The sequence below is a fragment of the Scophthalmus maximus genome, chromosome 5 (assembly GCF_022379125.1).
Source record: "Scophthalmus maximus strain ysfricsl-2021 chromosome 5, ASM2237912v1, whole genome shotgun sequence".
Lineage (NCBI taxonomy): Eukaryota > Metazoa > Chordata > Actinopteri > Pleuronectiformes > Scophthalmidae > Scophthalmus > Scophthalmus maximus.
This window is the reverse complement of record NC_061519.1, coordinates 17,706,415-17,731,308: the sequence shown is the minus strand read 5'-3', so window position 1 is coordinate 17,731,308 and position 24,894 is coordinate 17,706,415. Positions and strand designations below refer to the sequence as shown.

At 43.6% G+C, this 24,894-nt stretch overlaps 1 protein-coding gene across 9 annotated transcripts in view; it reads right to left on the bottom strand.

Annotated features, from left to right (window-relative positions):
* Positions 1-24,894, bottom strand: part of kmt2cb (lysine (K)-specific methyltransferase 2Cb) — a 58,300-nt gene continuing 33,406 nt past the window's right edge. For 5 of the 9 annotated variants that reach the window (XM_047331799.1, XM_047331798.1, XM_047331805.1 and 2 more), the window contains 36 exons: positions 24,656-24,786; positions 23,452-23,644; positions 21,692-21,784; positions 21,351-21,395; positions 19,968-20,102; positions 19,838-19,870; positions 19,237-19,383; positions 18,994-19,135; positions 18,655-18,890; positions 18,384-18,457; positions 17,723-17,920; positions 15,569-17,494; positions 14,536-14,849; positions 12,830-14,415; positions 12,613-12,724; positions 12,371-12,437; positions 12,213-12,273; positions 11,841-12,073; positions 9,519-11,156; positions 9,112-9,303; positions 8,395-8,559; positions 8,174-8,303; positions 7,755-7,902; positions 7,418-7,602; positions 7,149-7,285; positions 6,601-6,883; positions 6,067-6,206; positions 5,234-5,350; positions 4,004-5,120; positions 3,768-3,904; positions 3,506-3,648; positions 3,194-3,368; positions 2,965-3,081; positions 2,794-2,867; positions 1,980-2,088; positions 1-1,881 (listed from right to left, as the gene is read on the bottom strand). In XM_047331799.1, the coding sequence (XP_047187755.1) occupies positions 1,789-1,881; positions 1,980-2,088; positions 2,794-2,867; positions 2,965-3,081; positions 3,194-3,368; positions 3,506-3,648; positions 3,768-3,904; positions 4,004-5,120; positions 5,234-5,350; positions 6,067-6,206; positions 6,601-6,883; positions 7,149-7,285; positions 7,418-7,602; positions 7,755-7,902; positions 8,174-8,303; positions 8,395-8,559; positions 9,112-9,303; positions 9,519-11,156; positions 11,841-12,073; positions 12,213-12,273; positions 12,371-12,437; positions 12,613-12,724; positions 12,830-14,415; positions 14,536-14,849; positions 15,569-17,494; positions 17,723-17,920; positions 18,384-18,457; positions 18,655-18,890; positions 18,994-19,135; positions 19,237-19,383; positions 19,838-19,870; positions 19,968-20,102; positions 21,351-21,395; positions 21,692-21,784; positions 23,452-23,644; positions 24,656-24,786 (10,826 nt within the window). In that variant the 3' untranslated portion in view covers positions 1-1,788. The remainder of the gene's footprint in view (positions 1,882-1,979; positions 2,089-2,793; positions 2,868-2,964; positions 3,082-3,193; positions 3,369-3,505; positions 3,649-3,767; positions 3,905-4,003; positions 5,121-5,233; positions 5,351-6,066; positions 6,207-6,600; positions 6,884-7,148; positions 7,286-7,417; positions 7,603-7,754; positions 7,903-8,173; positions 8,304-8,394; positions 8,560-9,111; positions 9,304-9,518; positions 11,157-11,840; positions 12,074-12,212; positions 12,274-12,370; positions 12,438-12,612; positions 12,725-12,829; positions 14,416-14,535; positions 14,850-15,568; positions 17,495-17,722; positions 17,921-18,383; positions 18,458-18,654; positions 18,891-18,993; positions 19,136-19,236; positions 19,384-19,837; positions 19,871-19,967; positions 20,103-21,350; positions 21,396-21,691; positions 21,785-23,451; positions 23,645-24,655; positions 24,787-24,894) is intronic. The other 4 variants (XM_047331802.1, XM_047331801.1, XM_047331804.1 and 1 more) reach the window with 4 other exon arrangements.

The following is a 24,894-nucleotide window of genomic DNA, read 5'->3' as shown; positions in this document are numbered from 1 at the left end:
TTAACATGTAAAATAGTTTATTTTTGTAAATGTTTCTAAATTCAATTCCACAAACTCCATACTCTGTACACTTCAAAAGGCATTTAAAAAAAAAAAAAAAAGGAAGGTAGGAAGAAAGAAAGCAAGGAAGAAAAAAAAAATCTGACTACTTTACACGACCAAGAAAATGTAGCACAAACACACTGGCAGGATGATGTAATATCATACAAGAGAAGAAAAATATCAAGAAACAATTTTGTTACAACCATTCATTGAGAAAATATATACAATTGAGTCTTCGGAAAGTTAAAAAAATACATGCCATATACATTACAAGTTCTAAGACTGTCTCCAAAATTTTACAGTCAACTTGAAATTGTGCACGCAAAAACTCTTCCATTTCTAAGCATGTGACCTGTGACGTGTCGGTATAAGAAATATTTCTGATTAAGGAGAATGCCATTTCTGTCCAAAAAGGTAGAACTAATGACCCATGGTTCCGAGTAAGAGTTCCCCATTCTTTCCATCACACACTAGTTTGTCTAATTCAAAAACACCATTAGACGTTTGCACCTTGTTTTAAAAGTAAAGTAAAAACAGAAACAGATAAATACATGTTGGTGTTCCTATTCGTGTTAAAAAGTTAAAAAGTTGTTTTTTTGGGTTTCAAAACCTAATTCACAGTTCTTTAAAATCAAACCTGATTAACAGCAAACAGATCACAACGATCTCTTACTAGTTGAAGAGTCTTTTTTTTCTTTGATTCTGTAACTGATAACTTGTTACGTTAGTCAACAAAAATATTTATTTTTTGAGTGGTCAAAGTATGTGTAAGTCACAAAACAATACGCTACAATACCTTACTTTTAATACAACAAAAATACTTTGTGAATTATTGTGGTTATATTACAAATTCTGTACAGAATAATCATAATATATACTCTCAAAACGGAAATAACGTCCATCTTAAATAAATTTCAATGACAAACAGAAACAATTCAAAAAACACCCAAACATCAAGAAGGTTAAGGTAGTATTTGGTCGGTTATTCCTATAGTTTTCTTTATGTACATCTATACAAAAGTAACAGCATGTCTTCTTCAGTCTTCAAAAACAATAGCAATCTAGCCTTCTTCAACTCAATCTCATAATTTTTGAGAATAAAATTCATTCACTCAGTAATAAATACAAAAACCTCTCAAATTCCACACAAATCACATGACGGAGACCTATGATAAAACTGACTCATGGAATCAAGTATTTTAAAAGTTTGTGTGTGTGTGTGTGTGTGTGTGTGTGCGTGTGTGTTTTGTTTTTTTGTTTATTTTCTTTTTTTTAGTGCAAGTTAATATTCCCTTCGCAGTATTCATTGCTGTACATTCCTCATTCAGTGATGTCTACATTTAGTCATACGGTATACATTAACAGTATGAAACAAAAGGGCCTGCCCTTAGTAAGCAATAAGGCCGCACCCTGCACAGTGCTTTCTCATTCGCTGGTGGATTCCGCACCCCATGTACACCAAACAAACGCACAGATACAGACAGGGGCGTCTCATACAACAGAGCCCCTCACATATGGCACAAGTCACATCCTGCTACTGTGTTACATTTTCCCTTCCTCCACCCGTGCTCCCCCCCCCATTACCTTGATGAACCAACAAGTCAATTCATTCTTCTCCTCCGAGGGGGTTCAGGGCTTCTGCTCATTCATAAAAATGACTTTAATGTGAAGCCTTTTTTTGTTCTCTGTGCAGAGATCACAGCATCCACACACCATAGCATGGAATGCGTTTAAGGTTTGTTGTCTTTAGTTTATCCACTTCCTGCACTCGGGAGCTCCACAGTGGCAGGCAATGTTGTGCTGACCCTCCGCGGTGTCAAACTGGTAGTCGAAATAAAGCTGGAGAGCGAGGACAGAACAACCAGTGGTTCTCAGTATCACAGTTGCACATTTTTGAAACCAACGCACTTAGCGTATTTAAACCAAAGGACACTCACCTCTTCTCCTTTTTCAATTCTGCGAATGCAGCTGATGATTATTTTATAACCCCTTTCGAATGTAACCACCTCAGCGACACAGTTCGGGGCACAAGAGTGGTTGATATATCTGTAGGAGAAAAACAAAGAGATTTATTTCATATCACACAAAAGTAATAAGAAGCTATATGTTCATTTTACAACAAAAATTATCGAAAACGGTAAAAAATATATGTTCTGAACTTAAATCAGGTGTTTAAACAGATGTACATGATTTTATCTCCCTTCAAAATACAGATTTGATGCCATTTTTATATTCCAATAAAAAAACAGCTTCAAAATCTCTGTCACGTTTATGCAAATTCAAGGATGACATAAGCCGTTTCGTTTAATGAAAACAATGAAAGAAAAATATTTTCAATTTGTGGCTCCACTTATGCCACTGGACTGAGGCAATATTGGCATAGCAGAATGAATCTTGGAAAACAATATCCAGTTCTTTTAATATGTGAGCACTGTGCCAGTTAGAGCTGCAGGACCATGAAAGACTTATCCTGCACACACTCATTAATATCACAGCCTGTCACCGATAAAGGAATGTGTGCTTAGTGCCCAGGAGATAAGTGAGTTAACAGAAACCTCAAGCCTTCCTCGTAAACACGTTTCCAAGTTTAAATACCTGATCATTTGTTTATTACATGCATGTCTTCTGGCAACATTTGGGCAAGAACATAAAAATTGCAATCACATTTTACACAAAGAAAGATTTTGCATGTAGCATCAATAGGCTAAAGGTCACATGAACACAGTCAATGCACATGGAATGACATTTTACCTTGCGAGCCCTCCAGTTCGAGTGGCATCAACAACATGCTCACTGTCGATGCGGAACATGAACACTTCTCGGTTCTATAAAAGAGAGAGAATTTACTTTCAGGCAAAAGAAACTTACAACTAAATTAATATGGCTCAAAATAATTTTTTTTCTTTTGCACAAATGTATTACCTGAGATCTATAGATCTTCTCCTTCCTGATGGCAACCTCATTTCGGAGGATGGTTCCATTATACTCAATCACCATAGTTTGTTTTTCAATGTCTCTCGCAGCAAACAGCCCCAAGCCCTGTCAATACATTACATATGCAGCAATTCATTTTGTTCACTGGAGTCCAGGAGCATTAGTCTTGTTCCATCACAGCTATGACATTTAAATTCATATTAGTTTTAAGACTCACCTGGATGCGGGAGCGGGCAAGATAGACATTGGCTCTCCACTCACTCTTCATCCAGCGGTACTGAGAGGACCTGGGGTGCACTACTGGAGGCTTGCTATGGGGGGCGCCACCTTCTCCTTGGGCCACATTCTGGTTAGACCTGGCATTGCCGCTGGATAAAGCCTGTGGTTGTGGCCTTTATTTTGAAAAGGGGGAAAGCATTAAAATTAGAGTATATAAAATAATGACTCAATATCTTTAGAGATTATGAATTGGGGAGCTGCTGTGAATCATCTTATGACCACAACTGATTTAGATTTCATGCAACGGTACCTGATGATCAGTGAAATGTAGGGGGAGCTTGTCCTTGGCTGGGCTCGGGCACTGCCAGCTGGATTGAACAGGAGAGGCAACTCCACAAGAGGGTTACGTCCATAACGGAAAGAGTACCTGTCACACGCCTCCACTCCAGGGAGCTGATAAAACAGATGAAAATTACTTCTATGCTGCAGTCTCAACAGAATATGATCTGTACATTTATTTAAATGACATTTTTTGACATGAGTAAAAAAAATCACAAAAAGCAGCTACAAACCGATTCAGTGATTTTGGTAACTGCGGGGACTGTGAGCCCAAACAGGTCCTCTCCCTTCAGGTAAACAGGGAACAGCTTCAGAGTGCCGGATTCAGTTCTTTGGTCAGCAACAGGACCCAGAACCTTATCCCACACTCCTATTCACAGTGAGACAAGCACACATTATGGTTAAAGACTATACTCTGGAACACACAATATATTTCTGGACTCTGTCAGGAATGTCAGAGAGGACAAACCTTTAGCAGAGGCATCAGAGAGGACCAGGTCTTTGTAGCCCTGTTCAATGACTCTGATGGTAAACTCTGGCAGTCCCTCGCTGTCTTCAACAGAACAAACGTAACGGCAACGGTGGTTGCCATGGCGCATGCTCCAGTAAATGCGGCAAGCCTCATACCCGATTGGAAAGATGGCTGTAGGGGAATGGAAAGCTGCCATTTGTAGAGGAGTCAGTTGGCCCATTGCATGCAGCACCAGGCTGCCGACCCGAAAGGTGTAGCCCAGCTCGGGGCGCTGCACCGCACTGGCAATCTGACGCACTTCATCTCTTTGGACGTAGACACGTCGGAAGACAGCGAAGCAGCGCAGCTCGTGCTCCAATGCTTGTCCTGCTGTTCCCCGAGGCCTGTGGGCATGACACAGCATGGTCTTGTCCTTGAAGAAGGTGCACTGAGCTTGCAGAGCACAGGTGAAATGGTAGACATTGGTGCAACGTAGGCGGTGGCAGCCACTGGTGGCTCCAGTCTGCTGGCAGTAGGCGCAGCGTACCGTTTGTCCTCGACGCAGCGCAAGCTCCACATTGATAAGGGCGCCAGCCTGGGTTTCATACACCTCAGTCGACCACAGAGCACAGTTTAGGTGAACCCATACATCAAGGTCAAGATTGAGCAGCCTAGCAGGGCCATCAGTGATCCCATCTCCAAACTGGTGGCAGAAGCAGCAACGTCTCTGGTCATGGAGCGAGGTCGGAGGGCGCAAGGAGGCTCCAAGTTTCTTAAGAAGGTCATCAATCTTATCCTCATCTGGGAGTTGGGAATTCCCTCTTGGCACCACGATCTGGACAGTCCACTTCCTCCAGCGGAGTCCTTTCTGTCTTTTTCCCTGGTTCCAGCTGTCATGGGACCTTGGCCGTGCCTTCAGCTTCACGGTCACTTTGATGGCGTCAGACTTTGTCTCCATCTTTGGGGTCGCACCTGCTATGGGGAAGGGGATAGGTGGGGTAGAGGGGGGAGACTGCTTGGGCTGAAGCTGTGCAAGGCAATGAACATCCAGCGATGACATGTTGTTACTATACTGGTGCTGAGCTTTCGAGAGGCTCTCGGTTTGCTCAGATGCTGGGAGGAGGGAGACCGAATCCTGAAATCAAGGGAAAAGAGCAATGACAACCAGCAAAACACAAAACAGTCACCACAACTGCATGTTATTTACATTCACCGTAGTGCGTCTGCATGTGTTACGCTGGTACAAACCTTAGTTTCTGTGGCTGATCTAGACTGCAGTGGTGATGAGGAGGAACAGTAGAGAAGGAAGCAGCTGTGACTGCAGAAGACCAAGTCTTCTTCAGATTTTAAACGGCCGCCAGATTCCTAGTGAGAGAAAAAGGGTCTGAGCTTTAAAAGGCTGAATAAGGAATGAGGTATTAAATCAAAGCCTGACCAATGTGAACCGCTTAAGTTCAACTGACGTTAAGAGTTATGAAATAAACATCAAAAGCATATAACATTTAAAAATAAAATTAATAATCTCAAGACTGGCGTGGTGGGATATGCTGCTGAATCCATTTTGTATCAATTAGTGGGTTAAACTCCAGGCGGCAGGATTTACATAATTAGAGTACACAGGCAGTATTACCACGGTACTGTATGTGTAAGAATAAATATTGATGTGTGTGGCCCTTCAGGCTGAAAGTACATAATATCCTTTAGGATAAAGGTTTGGCCATGCAGTCATAGCTCAACAAGTCCAACCCCAATGGGGAATCAATAACAAAATGATCTATAATTGTTTGGCAGATATGAGCTTTTATAAACTGGCACTATATATATTCAATGTATATTTGAAACATGTTGTACTTTATTAGATCCTAGTTTGGTTGAAGAGCTTTTTGGCCATGATGTGAGAATATTGTTGACTGTCAATTGATCTTTCAGTAAGAAACAGAGTAGCGGATTTCCCTAACTACAATCAACCACAATGTTCTCGCACTTAAAACATCTAAAATGCTCCAGTTATAGGTCCTCTACTGACTCATTATATCACCCAGTGACCCTGAGGAGAACTTAAAGCCCATTTGATTTGTTACCTTCATGTGTGCAGTGATGTCCTTGATGGATTTCTGTACTCCATTTCCCAGAACCACCACCTTACAGTGGCAGCACCACTGTGGTTTACACCCGGGGCTGGCCGCGGTCTTCTGGTCAGGTCCTCGAGCTACAGCAGCACCTGACGCAACAGAAAGCAAGTGTAAAATGTAAATACATTCTGTGATTGTAAACCTGGTGTGAGGTGTGACACTTAACAAAGCAAACAAACATTAGCTTTTACAGCAGTAAAAGCCTTTTAACGAATTTCTTATCTACAAGCTTCTGTGCTGACGACACTCATGAGGTCTGTTACTAGAGTTTTGACGGCAATAAGAAGGAGTTTGTCGTCATAATCACTATTAGAGGTTTCTGAAATCAATGAGGATGCCGTTCAGCACCTGGGCATACAATTACGTATTTGCTTTGTGCTTTTCAAACAGGAAGTCATCATGTTCGTTTTTAAACCAGACATGACATTTTGACTAAAGGTTGCATTGCAGATAATCCTGTCTCATTTAGGTTTAATCCCTCACCTGGGCTGTTGGGGTGGAAGCGGAAATGGTGTGCCTGCTGCTGTTGCATCATCCCCTGCACTCCACCGGGTCTTATCATCTGTCCCGGACGCCCATGAAACCCTCCATTGTCTCCTTGTCCATGAAAGAGCATGGGAGGCCGAGGCTCCATGCCATGGGGGCCCACTCTTGGACCACTGAGCATAGATAGTGGCCCCCTGTCTGGGGTGCTGCTGACCTCATAACTGCTGGGGATCTTCACACACAGTAGGTCTGAAATGGCTGCTACTACACCTGTGATGTTCTGAGGGAAATAACATGGACAGTTTCAGGAAGACTCAACGTTTGACTTGTTGTCCGCAATACTGAAGTATTTTTGTTTTACAATGCAGGTTAACCACTTAAAATTCTTAAAAAACGTTTATTCTGCTTAACAAAAACATACTTGTAAAGAAAATGATTTGCCCCAGATTGATTCAACGTTTCAGATTTACAGTACAATGAACTAAAAGTCAAACTAATTCTATGCTGAATCCCGGTGAAGTCACAGTGAAGTTCAGTATTCTTACCTCGGCTGCAGTTGGTCTCAGTGTGATAGCTACAGACACCAGCCTTTGTTTGGAGTCATAAGACACAGGGCCAAAAGGGGAGCCGAAGAACATCGCAGACGGCTCAGTCTTGATATCTTGGAGTTTGATCTCTGACCCTTGAAGATAGAAAAGGATGACATTCATACCTGTTAAGGCATTTCTGGTATTGTGTGTTTTAGTTGCATACACAAACCCATCCAAAGAATTATGATTACATTTTCTGTAATTAAAGTGGAGTGTGTATTTACCTTTCCCATCAGGTGCAGGGAGCATGGGGAGGACAGGAGACAGGCAGGGGGACAGTGGCTCTTCCTTCACCAGAGACAGGTCTGGGAAGCGACTGATCTCCATGCCAACCACACTCTCGGGAGATGAGGATGGAACAAAACTGTCAGGTGTGTCGCGGTCTTTGCAAGGCTCCTGTCCTCTGTTACTATGAAAAAGAAAAAGAAAAATTGAACCACCTTTGTCGAAACCTTGTCATCATAACAAAATTCTGTAGGATTAATCATCATGTATACACATGTTACGAGAGATGATATTAACGATTTCATTCTTTGAAAGAATGATTCATTTATTTGTTACCTGAGCTCCTCCTGGTTGTTGTGTGGAGGGGTCGGGAGGGAGGCTGGAACGTCCACAGTTTTGGGTCCCTGCGCGATGGCCCGGGCTAGTAGATCTTCCTCAGTTCTAAACGGGACATGCAGCGGCTTAGGGACCAGGCCTTTGGACACTGTATGAGACAGGAGCACAATGTCTTTATGAGTGTAGCGGTGGAAATAAACCATTATCTGCTTTCTGATTTCCTGTAACAATTGTATATTACAAGATACGCTGCTTTAGACATGCACTCAAGTCTGGACATTTCCGGAGGGGCTGTGTATGAGAACGCAAATGTTGCTCCGGACTTTTTGTGGAACACCCCCACTAAATTTTTTATTGTAAATTGTTCTATACCCATAATCACTAATGTGATAGTAAGGGTCACAATCGTGTAATCTTACCCATAGCAGCAGCTTTGCTCGCCAGTTCTTCTGTTGTGGCAAATCCGTTGATCATTTTCTGTCTGTTCACGGGTGGTGGGGTGGGAGGAAGAGATGCCGGTGGTGTCGGGGGATTACTCAGGTTACTCTGCTGTGGGAATCAACACCAACGCAATATCAGTACACCATGCTGCAGACACACATCACTCTGTTTAAACATAGTAAAGTAAGCAGGTAAGCACCTTGTAGGCCAGTTGGGAATAATAGTCGGAGACCCCATCGAGTGAAGCGCTGCCAAAAGTACCAGATAAGAGGTTCTCTCCGTTGAGCTGGCCGCTGCCATAGGGAGCGAAATGGGCAAAGTTGACCCCAATCAGAGGCTCCATGAGGGGCAGCAGGGAGAGCTGCTGTCAGATATAAAGTAAAATCAGATTTTGATTGCCATGGATGTTCTTGCACAAACAATCACATGGAAACACCAAACAAAATAATATAATACACTGTGTATACAAATTTACATAAATACATATACATATATATACATAAATAAAAGAATAATAAAAACCAAACTAAGAATAACAAGACACAACATAGTATATAGACCAAATTAATGATCAACCGAATATTCGCAGCATCACTAATCTTTGATGAAATGATAACTTGCTTTGTTTTTTGTCTCCAGAGTGTGTTAACATTGCCCTGTTTAGATGACCAGCAAGCAGTTCAATTTTCGGTTTACCCCTTTCTGTTTATTACTTTACAATATCACGAACAAGTATACAGATTATTGTTTCATAAAATAAGCAGGCCACTCATCAGTAATGTGCTGGTACCCAAAAATTAGTGTCTGTTCACTTGATAGAGACGATTCTCTTTTCTAGCGGTAATTAATATTGTAAAATTCAGAATAAAGCTTTGTGTGAGGAGAAGGAGATAAGGTGGAAAAATTAAAATCTTACCTGTTTGATTTGGGTCATGACAGTGTCGGCACCTGAGTGCATCAGTTGCCTCTCATCTCCTTCCTTCTTTCTCTTCTTGTAGCGAGAGGCAGGCTTCTCTCCTCCTTTTGGTGCTCTCTTGTTCCTCCCTTTCTTTTTTTCTTGCTCAGGGACCAGAGGTCCGGGAAAGTCATGGGCGCCATCCGAGTACGCCTGGAAAAAAAGATGCTGCTGCATTAAAAAAAAGGCACAAACACACTTCAAATTACCTGAGAAGTATTACGGCTTTCACACGCAAAACGGATAGCTATGATTCAAAGCAATTTAAAAATAACCTGAAACCCATCTGAATCACAGCCCTTCTATGACTCCCTATGTTTATCATCCCCTAAGCACTATATAACTGTATGACTAACACAGTGACTGACCCCATTGCTGTCCATGGAGCTTTGCCTCAGCAGGCTTTTGCAGTCTGCATGCTCTTCTTCCTCTAAGCGCAGGCTCTCCTCCGACCTCTGCTGCGGCAATCCAGGTGGAGGTGTACTCTTGTTCTTCAGAAGGTGTTTGAGCAGCTCATTGCCCGCCTCACCCTTGTTTGGACTTTGCCCTGCAGGGAAGGGAGACATGCTCCCTTTACTACCCTCCACCTTCACAGAACTCATTTCTGAGCCGATGGGTCCGTGACATTCGCTGGCCTCAGTCTGCTCCAGCTTTATGTTGTTGAGAATCCTGTCATGCTCCTGTGCCTGTGCCCTTGCCGAGTCTGATGAGAGACCTAGCTGTCCAGACTGTCCTCCAGAAAGCTGTCTTTCCAGCTCTGAGTGACTTGGGGTGGAGGATCCCAGTAATGGGGACCTTGACAAGTCCTGGTCTCCGAAGAGATGGGTGTTTCTGGTTGGAGTTGATGAAGTGTCTGAGACGCATGGTGTGAGAGGGGCCGTTAGGTCAGAGTGTGGAGTTGAAGGCGTCTTGACTGAATCTGCGTCATCATCTTTCTTCTTTTTGCGGCTCCTCTTCTTTTTCCCTTTCTCATCCGGGATGATGTTGGAGTAGAGTTGGATAAGGGACTGACCTGACCCGGGAAAGTTAGATGGTAGAGGTGTAGCCGAGTCAAATGGCAGACCCTCACCTGGCATCTGAAGCATCATCCCTGGGCCACTGAACTGACGAGGTCTCAACTGACCCTGGGGAAAGTTAGGTGCTTGAAGGGCAAGATTATCAGGTCCAAAACCAGGTCCCATATCCGGAGGCATCATCCCATTGCCCATCAAGGGCCTCCTTTCACCTTGCATAAATGTTCCAGGTGGTGAGCCCATTCCAGGCTGCGTGCCCTGCTGCTGGGGAAACACTGGTCCTAGAGGCTGCTGCTGTAGAGGCGGCCGCTGAGGCTGCATGAAGTCTTGTGGCAGCTCTGCATTAAAAAATGGCATCTGTGCAAGTGGTGCCATGCTCCCATCTGGCCCCATCATCCCTTGCTGCTCCATTTCCATACGATGTTTCAAGGCTCTCTGTCGTTCAACTTCCTGCATGAGCTGCACCCGCTGTCTCTCCTGCTGCTCCCTAAGCCTCTCCCTCCTCTCCCGCTCCTGGAAGCCTTCACTGAATGGGTTGTTGTCATCAAACTTCACACCGCCTGCCTGCATGGGTTTTACGCCACCTGGTGGAGCTGGTGCAGCTTGGGGCTCCACTGGCATTTGTGGGTGCTGGGGCATGTTCTGGGGCATGGTACCCATTGACATCTGATGGGGCGGGCCTGGATTTCCCACAGGTAACTGGGGGGGTATTATGGGTGGCATGCCTGGTCCGCCCATGGGCATAGGAGCCCCTGGATGCCAGCCAGGCGGTGGGTTGGGCATACGTGGAGGTGCATTTGTCTGGCCAGGGTGAAGTGGCATCTGCATCATAGGGTTCATGGGAGGCTGAACCATTGCTGGTCCACTGGGGACCATGCCTGCAGGGCCTGGCATGGGGTGCATCCCAGGAATTATGGGCGTCATATTGTTTTGCTGGTGTTTCACTCTGTACTCCTCTATAAGTTCGGCGTGCTCCTTCTGCTGCTTGCGGATCTGGAAAAAAACATAAGACATATTCACATAAAATGTGATTGAAGTTCTGAAATAGTGCTTCAAGCCACAATGATCCTGATCGGAGCAACATTAGACATGTTTATCAATACGACTAACTAGTTAATTCTTTAATATTGATTAGTTCCGAGGGAAGATGCGTTCAAACTACTCGTGGAGAAAAAAAGGGGTCTAAAATGTCTAAAATAAATAAATAAAAGAGGAGAATCAACAGAAGAGTGTCTCTCATAAATCTTTTGTGTTAATCCTATCATCATGTTACCCACTGATGGCAGCGTGTTGTTGCTATGCAACTTGCTATAAGGAAATTTTATATTATCATTACCATATTGTCACTTCGTCTGTGAGCTTCAAATGTCTTTGTTAATTAATAGTGATTCAATTGTTAATAATAGAAAAACAATAAGATGTTTTTCTTTTCTGCTGCATCTTATTTTATCACCAAACACAAACCATACTGGGTTTGTGGCCTGGTGTTTTGCTCCCACATTAGGGAAAAAACTTCTGGCAGAATGCCATATTTGACCCACATTTGCTAATCCCTACTTCACAGATTAAACCCTGCTCATAGGAGGTAATACAAACAACGTTTAGGTTGGCCATTGGGTGGAATAGTTAGGACTGTGACAGAATTCAATGGTGGAGCGTGACAGGCCGAGCATTTACCTGCTCCAGTTGTTTCTGCACTACACCCTGCTGCTCTGTGACATGTTTGAGCTGCTCAGCATCCTCCTCGGGGAACTCTCTGCCTGCCTTCTTAGCTGTTCTCTGCTTGGCAGACAGGGCTTTCTTAGACTTTCTGTGGGCGCCGATCTTCTCTTCCAGAAACTTCTGCTGCATTTGAAGTAGTTGCTGAGTCTCCTGGAGCCACTCCTCATACTGAGCCCTCTGAGCATTGTCTGAAAGAAGAAAAAGGATCTTTTGTTAGCAATCTGGAAAGCATAAAAAAAACCCACAACATCTTAACTTTTTTAGTTCTGACAAAACGTTGTAACCAAAAAAGTTTAAAATGCAGAAATAAACATTTACAGAACTTACTGACAAATCCTGGTCCAAAGTTTGGAGGATTCAGTCTTGTTACTTGTGTCAATTTGCCATCCTGAAAGCAACGTTTGTTGTTATGTAATTACAACTTTGATATTTTACATTATATAAATTTAAATAACATGTATGAAAAATAACAGTTTCATCCTTACCTGTCCAACAGCTTGCGGAGGAACAGGTGTACTTTCGGGACAAGGTGGTACAGGACCAGGCGGAAATCTAAAATACAGCAAAACCACAGCCACGCACCATTTATTAATTCAATCAATCACAGCTGAAATTCTTCGATCCTTCCAACAGTGACACAATATCCAAGTGGCTCAGTTACTACATTGGCATTGCTTTAGATCAGTATTGCTTTTTCTATACAAGAAATTCAAAGTGATCTTTTCACCTGTTCATGGCCATTGGGGTAATTCCCATGTTGTTCTGAACCATGACTTTGTTGATGCCTTTCAGGGCAACCATTTTGGCTTTCATGATGGGGTCAGTGATGGCATCAAAATCTGTAAACAACGAAAAATGCAGTGTCAGAAATAATCACAAAAAGAGTGATACTCTCAAACGTGAACCTATACTGATATCTAGATGTTCTGTCCTAAATACTTTACCAATGTTGGGGAAGAAGGTGTCGCTGGAACGCTGTCGTATCATGGCTTGCATCTGCCTCTGCTGCTGTTGCTCCTGCCTCTCCTGGTCTAGCAGGTCCTGCAACAGGAGTGGCTGCTCTTCCAGCAGAAGAGGACGCGGTTGCTGACTAAGTGCGTGGTTCAACGCTGCCTGCTGGGCCTGAGTCAGACAACTCGGGTCCACTCCAGCGGGTAGCCCCACCTGGTGGTCTGCTCCGAAGCCAGCCATAGAAGCTTCTCCTGCAGTGGTGTCGTCGGATATTGTTTGACTCATTGTAAGTCCAGAGGTATGCTGAGTGTCAGTGACTTGGTTCTGCTGGGGCATGAGGTTACCTCCATGACTGACAGATTCACCGATTGGATTTAATGACTGCTCCTCAGGCTGCTGCTTAATGAGTAAACTAGAAAGGACTGGGGTGGAGTCAGAGAGCACTCCCTGCTGGTTTGAGGTTAAGGTGTTTCCAGCAGCTTGCTGGTCGATCACCTCGTGTGCTTTCTGGCAGTCTTTGACCTCTGTTTTTATTTCTTTCCCCGGTGCAAAAGAAGCAGAGTCCTGATTCCCAGGGGCTTCTAGCTTGACGTGAGTAGAAGACTGCTCACCTGAGGCCTCTGACTTTGCCAGTACAGATGCTGAACTGGATGAAGCCTCAGTTTCAGTGCTCAAGCTTTTGTTAATGTCCGTGGCGTCAGCATTATCATCCATAGGATCACTGAGATCCAGTTCCTCGTTAAACATGTCTTTCTTGATGTCATCTAGGTCAGGGTCCGTATAGGCAATGATATCAAATTTCCCAGATGTTAGGAAGTCATCAAGGTGCAAGTCATTTGTCTCCAGGTCTAGGTCTTTACCATCCTCAGGATCCAAATTTAGGTTTTCCAAGTCAGCATCCACTAAATCTTTCACCTCCACATCCTCAAGATCTTTGACCGCAGATTCCTCTGCATCCAGTTTCTCCTCCACCGCTTCACTGCTGGACACCGAGACAGTCTCAGTCTGCCCAGCAGGGGGTGCAGTCAGGGCCATTGATGCTGCCATGTTCTGGGTCTCATTTGAGGCAGGCTGGCTCATGGATCTCATCAAAGGAGACTGTTTGAGTATGATGTTGTTTCCTGACATTTGTGCCTGCTGATGAAGATTATCCATGCTGGCAGATATTTGTAAATGGCCAGTCTGGCTGTTCATGGGGTCCATCATCCTGAACCCATGATTGAAGGGGAACCTGGAATCGGGTGCTCCTGGAAAGCCTGCTTGCCTTTGAACCTGCAAGTTGGGATCAATGTTGCTCCCTTGCATGGCACCTGGTGGAAATGGCATCCGTGGCCTGTTTTCTGCTGCTCTGTGACGCAACTCAATGAAAGGCTGGCCCATTATATTGTGCTGTTGCACTGGCATACCACGTGGTGGGAAGTGTTGGGGTAGCCCCATGGGGTTGCCTCCCATACTCTTTGCCATTTCTAAAGACATGGAGCGTCTCATTTGAGGTGGGACATCCTGCATTGGGTGTTGTCCCCGGGGAAAGAACTCTTGGGGCCCATGTGGTCCCAGAACCCCGGGTGGAAATGCAAACCTAAAATAGCATAAGCACAAAAGAGAAATGGCATTGTTAGATCTGTGCAGTACCAAGTTATAAATAGCAGAATATTAAAAAAAACAAGTGATATAAAAACATCAACATTGTATCACAAACCTTGGTCCCTGATGTCTCAAATTAGGATCCCCAGGATGAGGGCCCCGAAGGATTTGTCCCTCATTAGGGAAAGAGACACGCTGATCCCCTGGAAAAGGTCCAGGAAACCTCATTGGCCCTCTCATGGGTCCTTGTCCTGGATAAGGTGGAGGAGGTCGGTTGAACATTTCCCCCTGTTGCCCATGGCCCTCCTGAGGCCAGGGTCGCTGTGCTCCAGGGTTTATGATACCAGCGGGCTCCTGAGGGCCCCTCTCCTGTCGAATCGCACTCCTCTGTTGCTGCTGCTTCAGGATTAGTTCTCTAATTCTTTGTCTCTGCAACAGACAAAAACAAGCAAACAGCCTTTTTAAGTTGACTGCAATTGCTTACTTTTAATTCCACAAATACATTTCATTTCCTATATCTAACATCTTGTGATGTAGGAATTAAACATACAATGAATTACATTAAAGATCAGCATATGGTGCTCTTTATATATAACTCTGTATAGGGTAAGTGTGTTTTACTGTTTATAGTTTGTTTCATTTAGTGTTTCTGCACATTCATTTTTTATATCGGGTTGACTGAATTGTTTGTTTTTTGTATATATTTGAATAAATGTGTTATGTGTGGGTTTTTATGAGAAAAAAAGCCAAATTCAATTCTGGAACCTCGATCAGAGAGGTTGTTACAAACCCCCTTATTTTACCTTATTTATTTGAAAAAGAAAATTGTTAAAAGTCATTCCCTAATCTTTCAGCCATTTTTACTTTTGGTTTTACTACTTTTCAAATAAATGCTTGACAGATAAAATGGGATAATGGTAATCGTTTGCTTACGTTACGTTACGTTAATTAACATAGGACAATAAACACCTCTGAAGATTTTGGTGAGTGAAAAGTTATATAAACAAAAATATGATCAAATGAACAACAACAACAACGACAATTTATAGACACAGTTAGGAATTGATCTTAAGTAAGTGAAACATCAGTGGATAAAGCAAGAGTCATGTATGAATAAAAAGAATAGAATAGAAACAGTATTCATGTACCTGTCTGAGTCTTTCCTCACTCTCAGCAAGAGCAACACCCTGAGCATCAGAAGACACACCGGGCATTTGTGGGTTGTTAGACAGTTGGCCTTGGTCTTGAGGGATAGTTCCATTGCTACCAATACCTGACTGATCTTTCATATCCATTTTCTCTGTCAAATGTGGATGAGGGGTCATGGGAGCTTGTTCAAATGGGTCATGGCCAGGTGTCTGAGTGAGTCTTCTGGAAGGTGACTGAGTAAATCCATCTTCAGACATACTTGGGTGTTTTGGTGTTTGTGAGCCCGGATGAGCGAAGGGCTCCGGAAGCCTGCCTTGGGGAGGATGGAAACCAGGCCGCGGGGTCCCTGGAGGCTGAGCGTAAGGGTCATTAAGCATTGGCCTGGGGGCCCCAGGCTGATGAAACATGTCGTTACTTCCTGGTCTTGATGGTGTACTAGTAAATGACTCCATTGGCCCCCTCTGGCTGCCTGGGGACTTGGAAAATCTATCTCCCACTGAGGGCCGTGGAGTACCTGGTGGCTGAGCATAAGGGTCTACTGAGTGGGAAGGTGACATCCTCTGTCCAGGGTGTGACTGATGAGTGAACTGGTTCATCCCCCCAGGGCGTGGAGTAGCAGGAGCCTGTGAGTAAGGGTCTGAGGATGGGCTAGGGTTGTTTGATGGCTGACCATAGTTGTCATGTGGACGTGGGGTGCCAGGAGGTCGGGCATAGGACTCAAAATATGGACGAGGTTGAGCGCTGGGTTCATTGATGGATCGTTGGCTCACTGTAGGCTGAGAGAAAGGATCGGTAGCTGGCTTGTTGGGACCAGAGGGTTGGGCAAAGGGGTCATATGTAAAGTGGTCAGGCCTTGGAGTTGAAGGTGCATGAGCATAAGGATTCCTAGACATTTGAGTCATTGGTCCTGGCTGAGCAAAGGAGTGCCCCTGAGGGTGATGCTGGCCCATTCTAGGAGGACTGGTGAAGTTGTCATTCCCAGATGGTCTTGGGGTATGCGGAGGCTGAGCAAAAGGGTCATTCTGCTGATTCTGGGAGAACCTGTCAGAATGATGAGGACCTGGTCGACTGAAGGGATCCTGTGCCTGAGGAGGGGGCATAGGTGTTTTGAACAGAGGGACTGAGCCTGACTCATTACTTCCTGGGATTGGTGCTAGTAAAGGCCTTGAATAAGGGTCAGACAAAATCATCCTGTTCTGGGCCATGCGCTGATAAGCCTCGTTTCTTATCATGGGCCGCGAGTAGGATTCCCTTCCCGGAGAACCCATTGGGGGTCTCCCCTGGGCAACCTGACTGGCCCTCGGTGGACCCATGGGTTTCAAAAAAGGATCCATTTCCCCAGTTGGCCTTGGGGTGTCAGGAGGTTTTGCATACGGATCACTGCTCATGGATGTTGGAGAGCCAAAAGATTCATGAGCGGGAGAGGGACGGCCCCTGTCCTGCTGCTCCATCAGGGAAGTGGGGGATTTACCAGATTCCACTGCTATTCTGCGACATGCATTTGGCCCAAGAGTTGGTGGTCTTGGTGTTCCGACCATCTTAGCGTATGGGTCCCACGGAGAGGAGGGTCTGGAACCAGAGGAACCTGGTGAGAATACCTGTGGCGACTGAGGTTGGGAGGAAGGGCCAGATGGAGGGGGAGGAGGGGGTCTTAAGAACACATCCTCCGGAGGGCCTAAAGTAGGTGTCCCTGGTAGCTGTGGCCTAGCAAAGGCGTCTTTAGAGTTGAGCTGCTGCATTGGGGACATGCTGCCATTGCTGCCCAGGGAGGCTGGGCTCTGGTTCCCACTCGTGTTGCCATCTCCATCTGACTGGCTGTTTGTCTGCTGCTGTTGCTGCTGTTGCTGGAGTTGCTCATTCTTAACTTGCTCCAATTTCTGAGTAGCTTCAATCTTGGCTTGCTGCTTGCTTTTCTGCCTCATTTGCTGTTGGAAGGGCACATTGAAAACTGGAATTAGACATCAGGAGGGATGCAGCAAATATCAGTCTTATGCCAAAAATGAACTGCACCTACTAACCACCAATGTCATCAGGGTTAATGTGGAGGATAGTGAAGTTGTTTAGGGAGCTTTACAAAACCACCACTTCTTAGCTGTCTTAATATTAAGTGGACCTGCCGCTGCATACGCTGACTGCATTGCATACAATCTTACCTGTCTAAACTTCCACTCTTGTTCATGCTCTGACTCTTTTGGTTTCAAAGGGTCTTTAAACAGCAGTTCTGTGTCTAGTGGTATGTTGGGATCAAACACCTCAGGGGGCTGTTGCTGTGGATGATGCCTCTTCCCCGTCTCATTCGACATCTGGACTTTGTTGATGCGCAGGGCTGCTCGGTTATCTCTGGCCTTTTGCTAAACAGCAAATAAATTACAATTGCAAAATACGCATCAGACAAGGATAAACATTAATTAAAACATACAATATTTGAGAAAGCATGATGAAGCCTTATTCTCTAATAAGTGTGGTACTGAGAAATCGAATTAAAAATTAAAAATCACTTATATTGTTAAATCTAGTCTAGGTCTATGCATCTGCCAGACAAAATTACTTCCAGTGAACTTAATTACAAAGACCATAGTGAGTTCTAGCACTGAGCAGAGTTTCCTATGTTAATTAGTTCATCTGTGAATGGACGGATTTCAAATTGCATTGGCAAGAGGCAAGAGGCCAGATGCGATACAGGAGTCTGCTTACTGCATACTAATATGGCAATGCAAATAGTAGTGACAGTTTCATGTCTGGCATGGTTCAAAGTGTTGGGGCTTCAAGACAGTTGAAGGAAGTTGGAAAATTCAACAGTATGATTAATCTTACCACATATGGGGCCCTATCTTGTGAACTAGCTTTCCTCCAAAGTTTTGCAATTTGCTTTACTCTTGTAGACCAGTCTGTTGAAAGAAGAAAAAAGGAGAGGAGTTGTAATGCCAACAATCTCACAGAGCTTACAAGGTATGTGACTGAGACAGTGCAGTGGGTACACCCAAACAACACAAATGACAACACAGAAAGAAATTAATCACGAACATTTGTCAGTAAAACATACAATAAGGGGGAATGCACTTAAGCTTTAGAGGCATATACCAACCTGGGTATTCCTCTTTGAGGTTGGGGAAATTGACATTGGTGTACAGGACAGGTGCGACAGTGGCTAGCTCTCCAAGTGTCTCCTCCTTCTCCCACTTGAGTGTACTCCTTTGGGCATTTGACATGGCTTCAGTCTCCCCCTCAGGCAGAGGTCCAGGGGGTGTAGGGCCAGGGCAATGGGCAGGGGAGGTCCATTGTCCAACTGCCTCTCTAGGCATCTGATTAAACTTTCTGTCCCTGTAACAACAAAGGAAAAGAGGTCATGAGGACAAAATAGTCTGGCTCCTCGGAGGAAAAAAAAAAATCACACTTGGAATTGTTTAAAGGAAGGAAGCGTTACCTTGGATTGTCAGTGAAAGGCATACGGTTAAGGGGAGAGAAATTTTCTGGGATGCAGGGGCCTGTTCCTGGATTTGCAGGGAAGCGTTGGTTTGGTCCCATCATACCATTGATCATTGGCATCCTTGGGAACATGGGATTCCCTACACAGATGATCGTGGAGTTGAATTAGATGCATGCATTTTCAAAAACAAAAGAGTCAAGCGCCACATGTCTGACCATGACAAGGTGACTAATGATGTACCTGTGTTCGGGTGAGGCATGCTAGTGCCAGGTGTGGCAGGGAGGGGCCCTGGACCCTGGGGGTGAGGCACCTGTGGTAGAGGTGGTTGGCTTGTGCTGGGGCTAAGGACTGCTGTGAAGAGATCCTCTACATCCTTACCCTCCAGTTCTGTAACGGAATGTGACAGCACAATGTTGGGTGAGTTACACTCCATTACGGCAAGAGTGAAAAATGATAGACGCTTGTCAAATGCCTGAATGTGTTTCTCCTCTGTGCTACAAATGTGGATGCCGAAAACTGTAATGATTTTTTTTAAATTACGTAACTTATTTAAATTAGGAAGATTTAGAAGGACGAATTAAACATCTTCAAAAAGGCAGTTCATTAATTTCCTTTATTAAGAATCAATTTGATTATTTATTTTTGATTTATTGGCTTAAAAAAAACACCCACACACTTTATATCTCAAGTCTGTAACACATTACTTAGGAAAATACTGAACAATGGTCCAAGTGCTGGTACAGCACCGCATTGGAAGTTCACAAGCATGTAATATTAAATACTGCAGGACAAAGCGGGTTCAAAATTGACAATTTTACAAAAAGAGGATGAAATTACAAACCTGGAATTTTGTAAAGTTTGCTGAGAATTGATTCTGAAATAAGGAAACAAACAGAAAAGATCATTATTTGTCTTGTGGTAACGGTGTAAAATGAGTGAAAGCATGTGGATGTCTGGTCTCCCTCACTGACCATCAGTGACCATCTTGTCCAGCTCTGGGCTGAGAATGCCGTCCAGGGGTTCCTCTGGGAGGGTGCGAGGTGTCCTCCGGCCAGCCTGAGGCGCCACTGGGGAACTGTCCGACAGGGGCCCAATGTCCAGACCAGCTGTGGACGGACAGGGACACACACACACACACCCACCCACCCACCCACCCACCCACCCACCCACACACACACACACACACACACACACACACACACACACACACACACACACACACACACACACACACACACACACACACACACACACACACACACACACACACACACACACACACACACACACACACACACACACACACACACAGAGAGAGAGAGATACAAAAAAATCACAACATGTACGCACACAAATCAACCGACAAAATACCCAACCAAGAACGTGATCATAAATATAGGCTTGAAGTGAGGACATGTTTGTTGTCTTAACAACCTGTGGAATGCAACCAAGACTGAGCAGTATATGCTTACAGCTCCTGGGGGGGCCTGTGTTGTTTAAATGGAGAGTTTTTGGAAATGTGAAGAGACAGACGGGTCAGACTTATTCTGAGTAAAGATACACAAACACTTGAATTTTTGTCTAAAAAAATCTGTTACACCTCTTTAGAAAAAGGAGGACATGGCAACCTTCCATTTTTAAAAGACAGATCCAGTCTGTAAGAAAAGCCATTTAATTAAATTGGGGTACTAAATTGCTTTTTATCATGCAATAAGTTTGCTGCATTACTACCAGTACAAACAACTGTTCCTACTCTATAATCTGATTTGTCTTCAACACAAAACTTTCCTTCAACTTCAGGATGGCAGCAAATCTGTTTAAGAACTAAATTAAATCCACCCAGAGAGCATTTAAGCTGAACACATTTAGTTTTACAAAAAACGGAGGTCAGGTACGGCAGTGCTTTTTTCATACAGCTACAGGCCTGTGAACAGAAGACCTTCACCATGTTCAGGAAGGAAAAGGACGTTTACCAAGGTCTCTGGTTCTCTTAATTTTCTTGGTTCTGAACTGCTCATTTCCTGAATACCAGGATGTCCTTGTCAGTTTGTTTCTTTGCCATCTTGAATACATATTCAATTAGGCAGCAGTGAATTTGTTCTCCTATTTTGTCTCAACAGTGAATGGGTTTAGGGGGCTCATAAACAATGACTGACACTACACACATCTGAGTGAATACTGTGCACTGGGTTAGGTAAGCACTAAGCACTTTATGGGTGTTTAAACAATTTGAAATGGTTAAGAAAAGCCAAGTATGAAGCAGCTTATATACATGCACACTCAAATAGAGACACACACTGTAAGGGAGGAAGGATGCACTAAAGCAAAGGATTAGTAGGCCATAGCACCCTTACCAAAAGGAGGTGAGCTGTCAACCTGGAAGGGGCAAAAATCAAGACCTACAAGAACCCAAAACCAGATAACATGAGTGAAAAAATAGTGAAGACAGAACAAGCACAACACGCTTCAGACAATGCAAAAAAATTAAATAAAAGATAAAACCAAAGATGAGCAAAAAAGTACTGTTAAAGAATGTGACAATTAAAAAGAAAATCTGTTAAGTGATGAAAGCAAAAAAAAAACTTGCTGTCTGAGGAAATTTCTTAACTGGCAGGAAAAGATTTTCTATACCCATGACTAGGTGACTATTAATAAATTCTCAGCACTGTGACTGCCTATGAGATATATGACGCACCAGAGTCATTGCTTGGCTTTCCGAGCATTCCCAAGATGTCTGCGTCAGTGTTCAGAACATCAGATAGATCAACTAATGGTTCCTCAGACGACTCTGTAGATGGGGGGGGGAGAGGAAGAAACAAAAAAGAAAGAAAACCAAACTGTCACAAAATCATAACTGATGACGATGTTGAATGGATTTGAGAGTGTGATTTGGAACCATTTTATTGGATGCCATGTTTGGAATTTGTTCTGGATTACACGAGAAAAAAAGTACAGAGTATGTGTCACAGAGAACTGACATGCAAATCAAATTGATCTTCCATAACCAATTAAAGTGACACTCACTGAGATGGATGGAAAACGATGCTCTTTATGTTAAACATCAAGAATTCAGTCAATGCTGCCGTTCAAGCCTGTGATTCAGATAACTGGATCATTTGGCCTCAAACTTTGCATTAATGAATACAAAATATATAGAATTTAAAAAAGAAGAAAAATGGTCTGAAGGTCACCGTTGTCAAAGGCACAGCATTTTATTTGTGAACTTAAAAACCTGCAATTTTTTTTTCAGGAACTTGATAACCGAAAAAGGTTGGCCACTTTCGGATTTCCTTTCTGTATGTTCACATTTGAAAATATTCTGCTTTGAGTTGAAGCAATGATCTTGATTTAGAAACTTGGAACAAGACAAAAACAGAACCAGCGATTGGACCCTATAGCTGACATGACACTGATTTGATATATACCACAGTGATGCAATAACCTGAAGTAGGATGCAATTCCCAGTTAACTTTTATTTTATTTTAATCAGTAAGGAATATCAAAGCAAAAATATTAAAGCAAAAAAAAATATCTCTATTTATAATGGTTTTCTAGTAGTAAATCACTGGTTGGCTGTGCAACATATGGCTGTGTGGAAATTTGTTTGCATAAATGCAGGTGGCAGGTACGATGTGGGATCTCATCTTAATCACCTGCTGATCAAACAGTGACAAGTGGTGTGGATGACAGTAATGATGGAGTATAATACGATCAGCATCATAATAAAATCATACCGAGTCTTAATACTTTAAGAAAAGAGAAAAAAAAGCTGTGGCAAGCAATGTCACACACGTGTTCACCATTCAATATTGTTATTCTGTTTCAGGCATGTGGCATTTTTTTTTCTGGCTGCACAACCATTCGTTCAGGTCGGCACAGGGTCGTGGGACATTTCATGTGAAAATTGAGAGATATCCTGGGTGCGCAAGAGTGACAGAGTGAGTGGGCAGGCAAGGCGGAGTGAGCTCGCAAAGAAAAATGAAACTTTATTCACTACTTGCAATTCTGTGCAGTTCTTTGGCTAAGCAGTAATTTTGACTGGAAGTGCAGGTACAGACTTGCAGATTCAGACCAAATATTAACCTTTGACACTTTGTCTTTTGTGAAAATCTGAGTTGTGGTTTGAACACTGGTCAGTGTCGTTGGACCTGCATCATAAACATTTAATTCTGTATGAAATGGGTTAATACTTTCATTGGCCGATGACGGGGAGATTAATGCAGAGAAAGACGACACTGTTATGGACCAAAATAAAGATAAATATAAGATAACCATGCTGCGTCAGGGGTTTTCCAAAACTTGTATTGATTCCTTTCCAGCACTGGTCTAATTCAAGCAGTTCTCAGTTTTTGGCCACATATAATATTTAGCTCTATATCTATCTAATATTTAGATCTGAATCAATGAGACATCACATGCTTTGTACTGGTGTACCAAAGTTATGTGTTTACGTACGGGCTACTGTAGGTCTTGTAGGAAGGGATGTTGCTGAGGCACTGAGCAGAGGGTCTGATGAAGGGTCCAGGAAGCTTGTGGTGGGGTGCTTCCTCTCCACTTGGCTCTGCCCTTCTTCCAGTAAGCCTGATTCGACCCCCTGCTGCCTGCTCTGCTTGCTCTTGTCCAGCAGGTCCTTTCCAAAGAAGGCCTCCTGAACATGACGACACAAAGCACCGGTTACTTCTCTCAGTGTTGACACATTCCTTCAAAAACGTTCAGGTTTCCTTGCATGACACCAGTCACGGGACCCACATCACCATGGGACAGAGAGATTGTTCAGAGCACAATGAAGAATTCCAGGCTTGGGTAACTTGAGAACTGACCAATGTGAAATTGAAGCTCTGAAATGAAGAGTCATGTTTGTGCTGACCACATTTTGGCAGCACCTAAGGTCCTCCCCCCCAGTCACTTATACCCACAAGTCATCTACTATCCTCAACGACTTGCATCAGCTCCCTGCTACACCAAGACATTAAAAGCCCAACATGTTGCTATTTCAATAATTAATGAAATGTGCTTCAGTGTGTCGAACCTTTAGGTTGGACTGGACACCTCCCCCCTCTCCCCCCATGGGGTCGGATAAAGAGCAGCACTGACAGCTGCCAGTGGCTTAATGCACATCACATATCTATGTTTTGGCCAACACAAGATGACACTGAGATAGTGGTTAGAGCCGAGGAGCATTGAAGTCAACTCCGGTTAAGTTTTCGTATGTCAATTCACAACTGAGACAGGAAGAATTTAAAAAGCATGATCAGAGAGAACTAGAGTTTCCTCTACTATGACTTCCTTTAAGCTGTTCCTCTGTCAAAGAAGCTCACAGAGGGGGGCAAACCCTTGCAAATTCCCAACCTTCTCAAGGGTGAAATAAAACGCATTTTTAAAAAGATAAGACTCGACATGACCAGACAATCCAGGCATATGAATACCAAGCTTGCATAACAACAAAATAAATATAAATACAAAAATGTTTTTAGTTTTGTGATAAATGTGCTGTTTAGACTATGTAATGTTTAGAATGAAACATCTTTTTATTGATTAATTAATAATAGTCAAATCAGTTTTTGGGGTTTTTTACAAGCAGTTTAAACTGTATGGTTATATAAAGACTATACACTGACATCCTTCTATATCCCCACTGTGTTGTTGCAAAGTGACAGACCTGCAGATAGGCAGGGAAGGCCTCCTCCAGTTTGGTTTTCTTCTTTCGGTAGCGTTTCTTTATTTTTTCTGGGACTTCGGGCCCAGGGAGCATCTCATCCACAGGAATATCCGGCAGTGCTTCTGTCCACCCTGCAACAAATTTAAATAAATGTCAGAATAATCTCCTCTATATTGTGTCGCATCTTTAAGCTGTTATTATGAAATCACTAAAACCACAATAATGCAGTTGTGTGGATA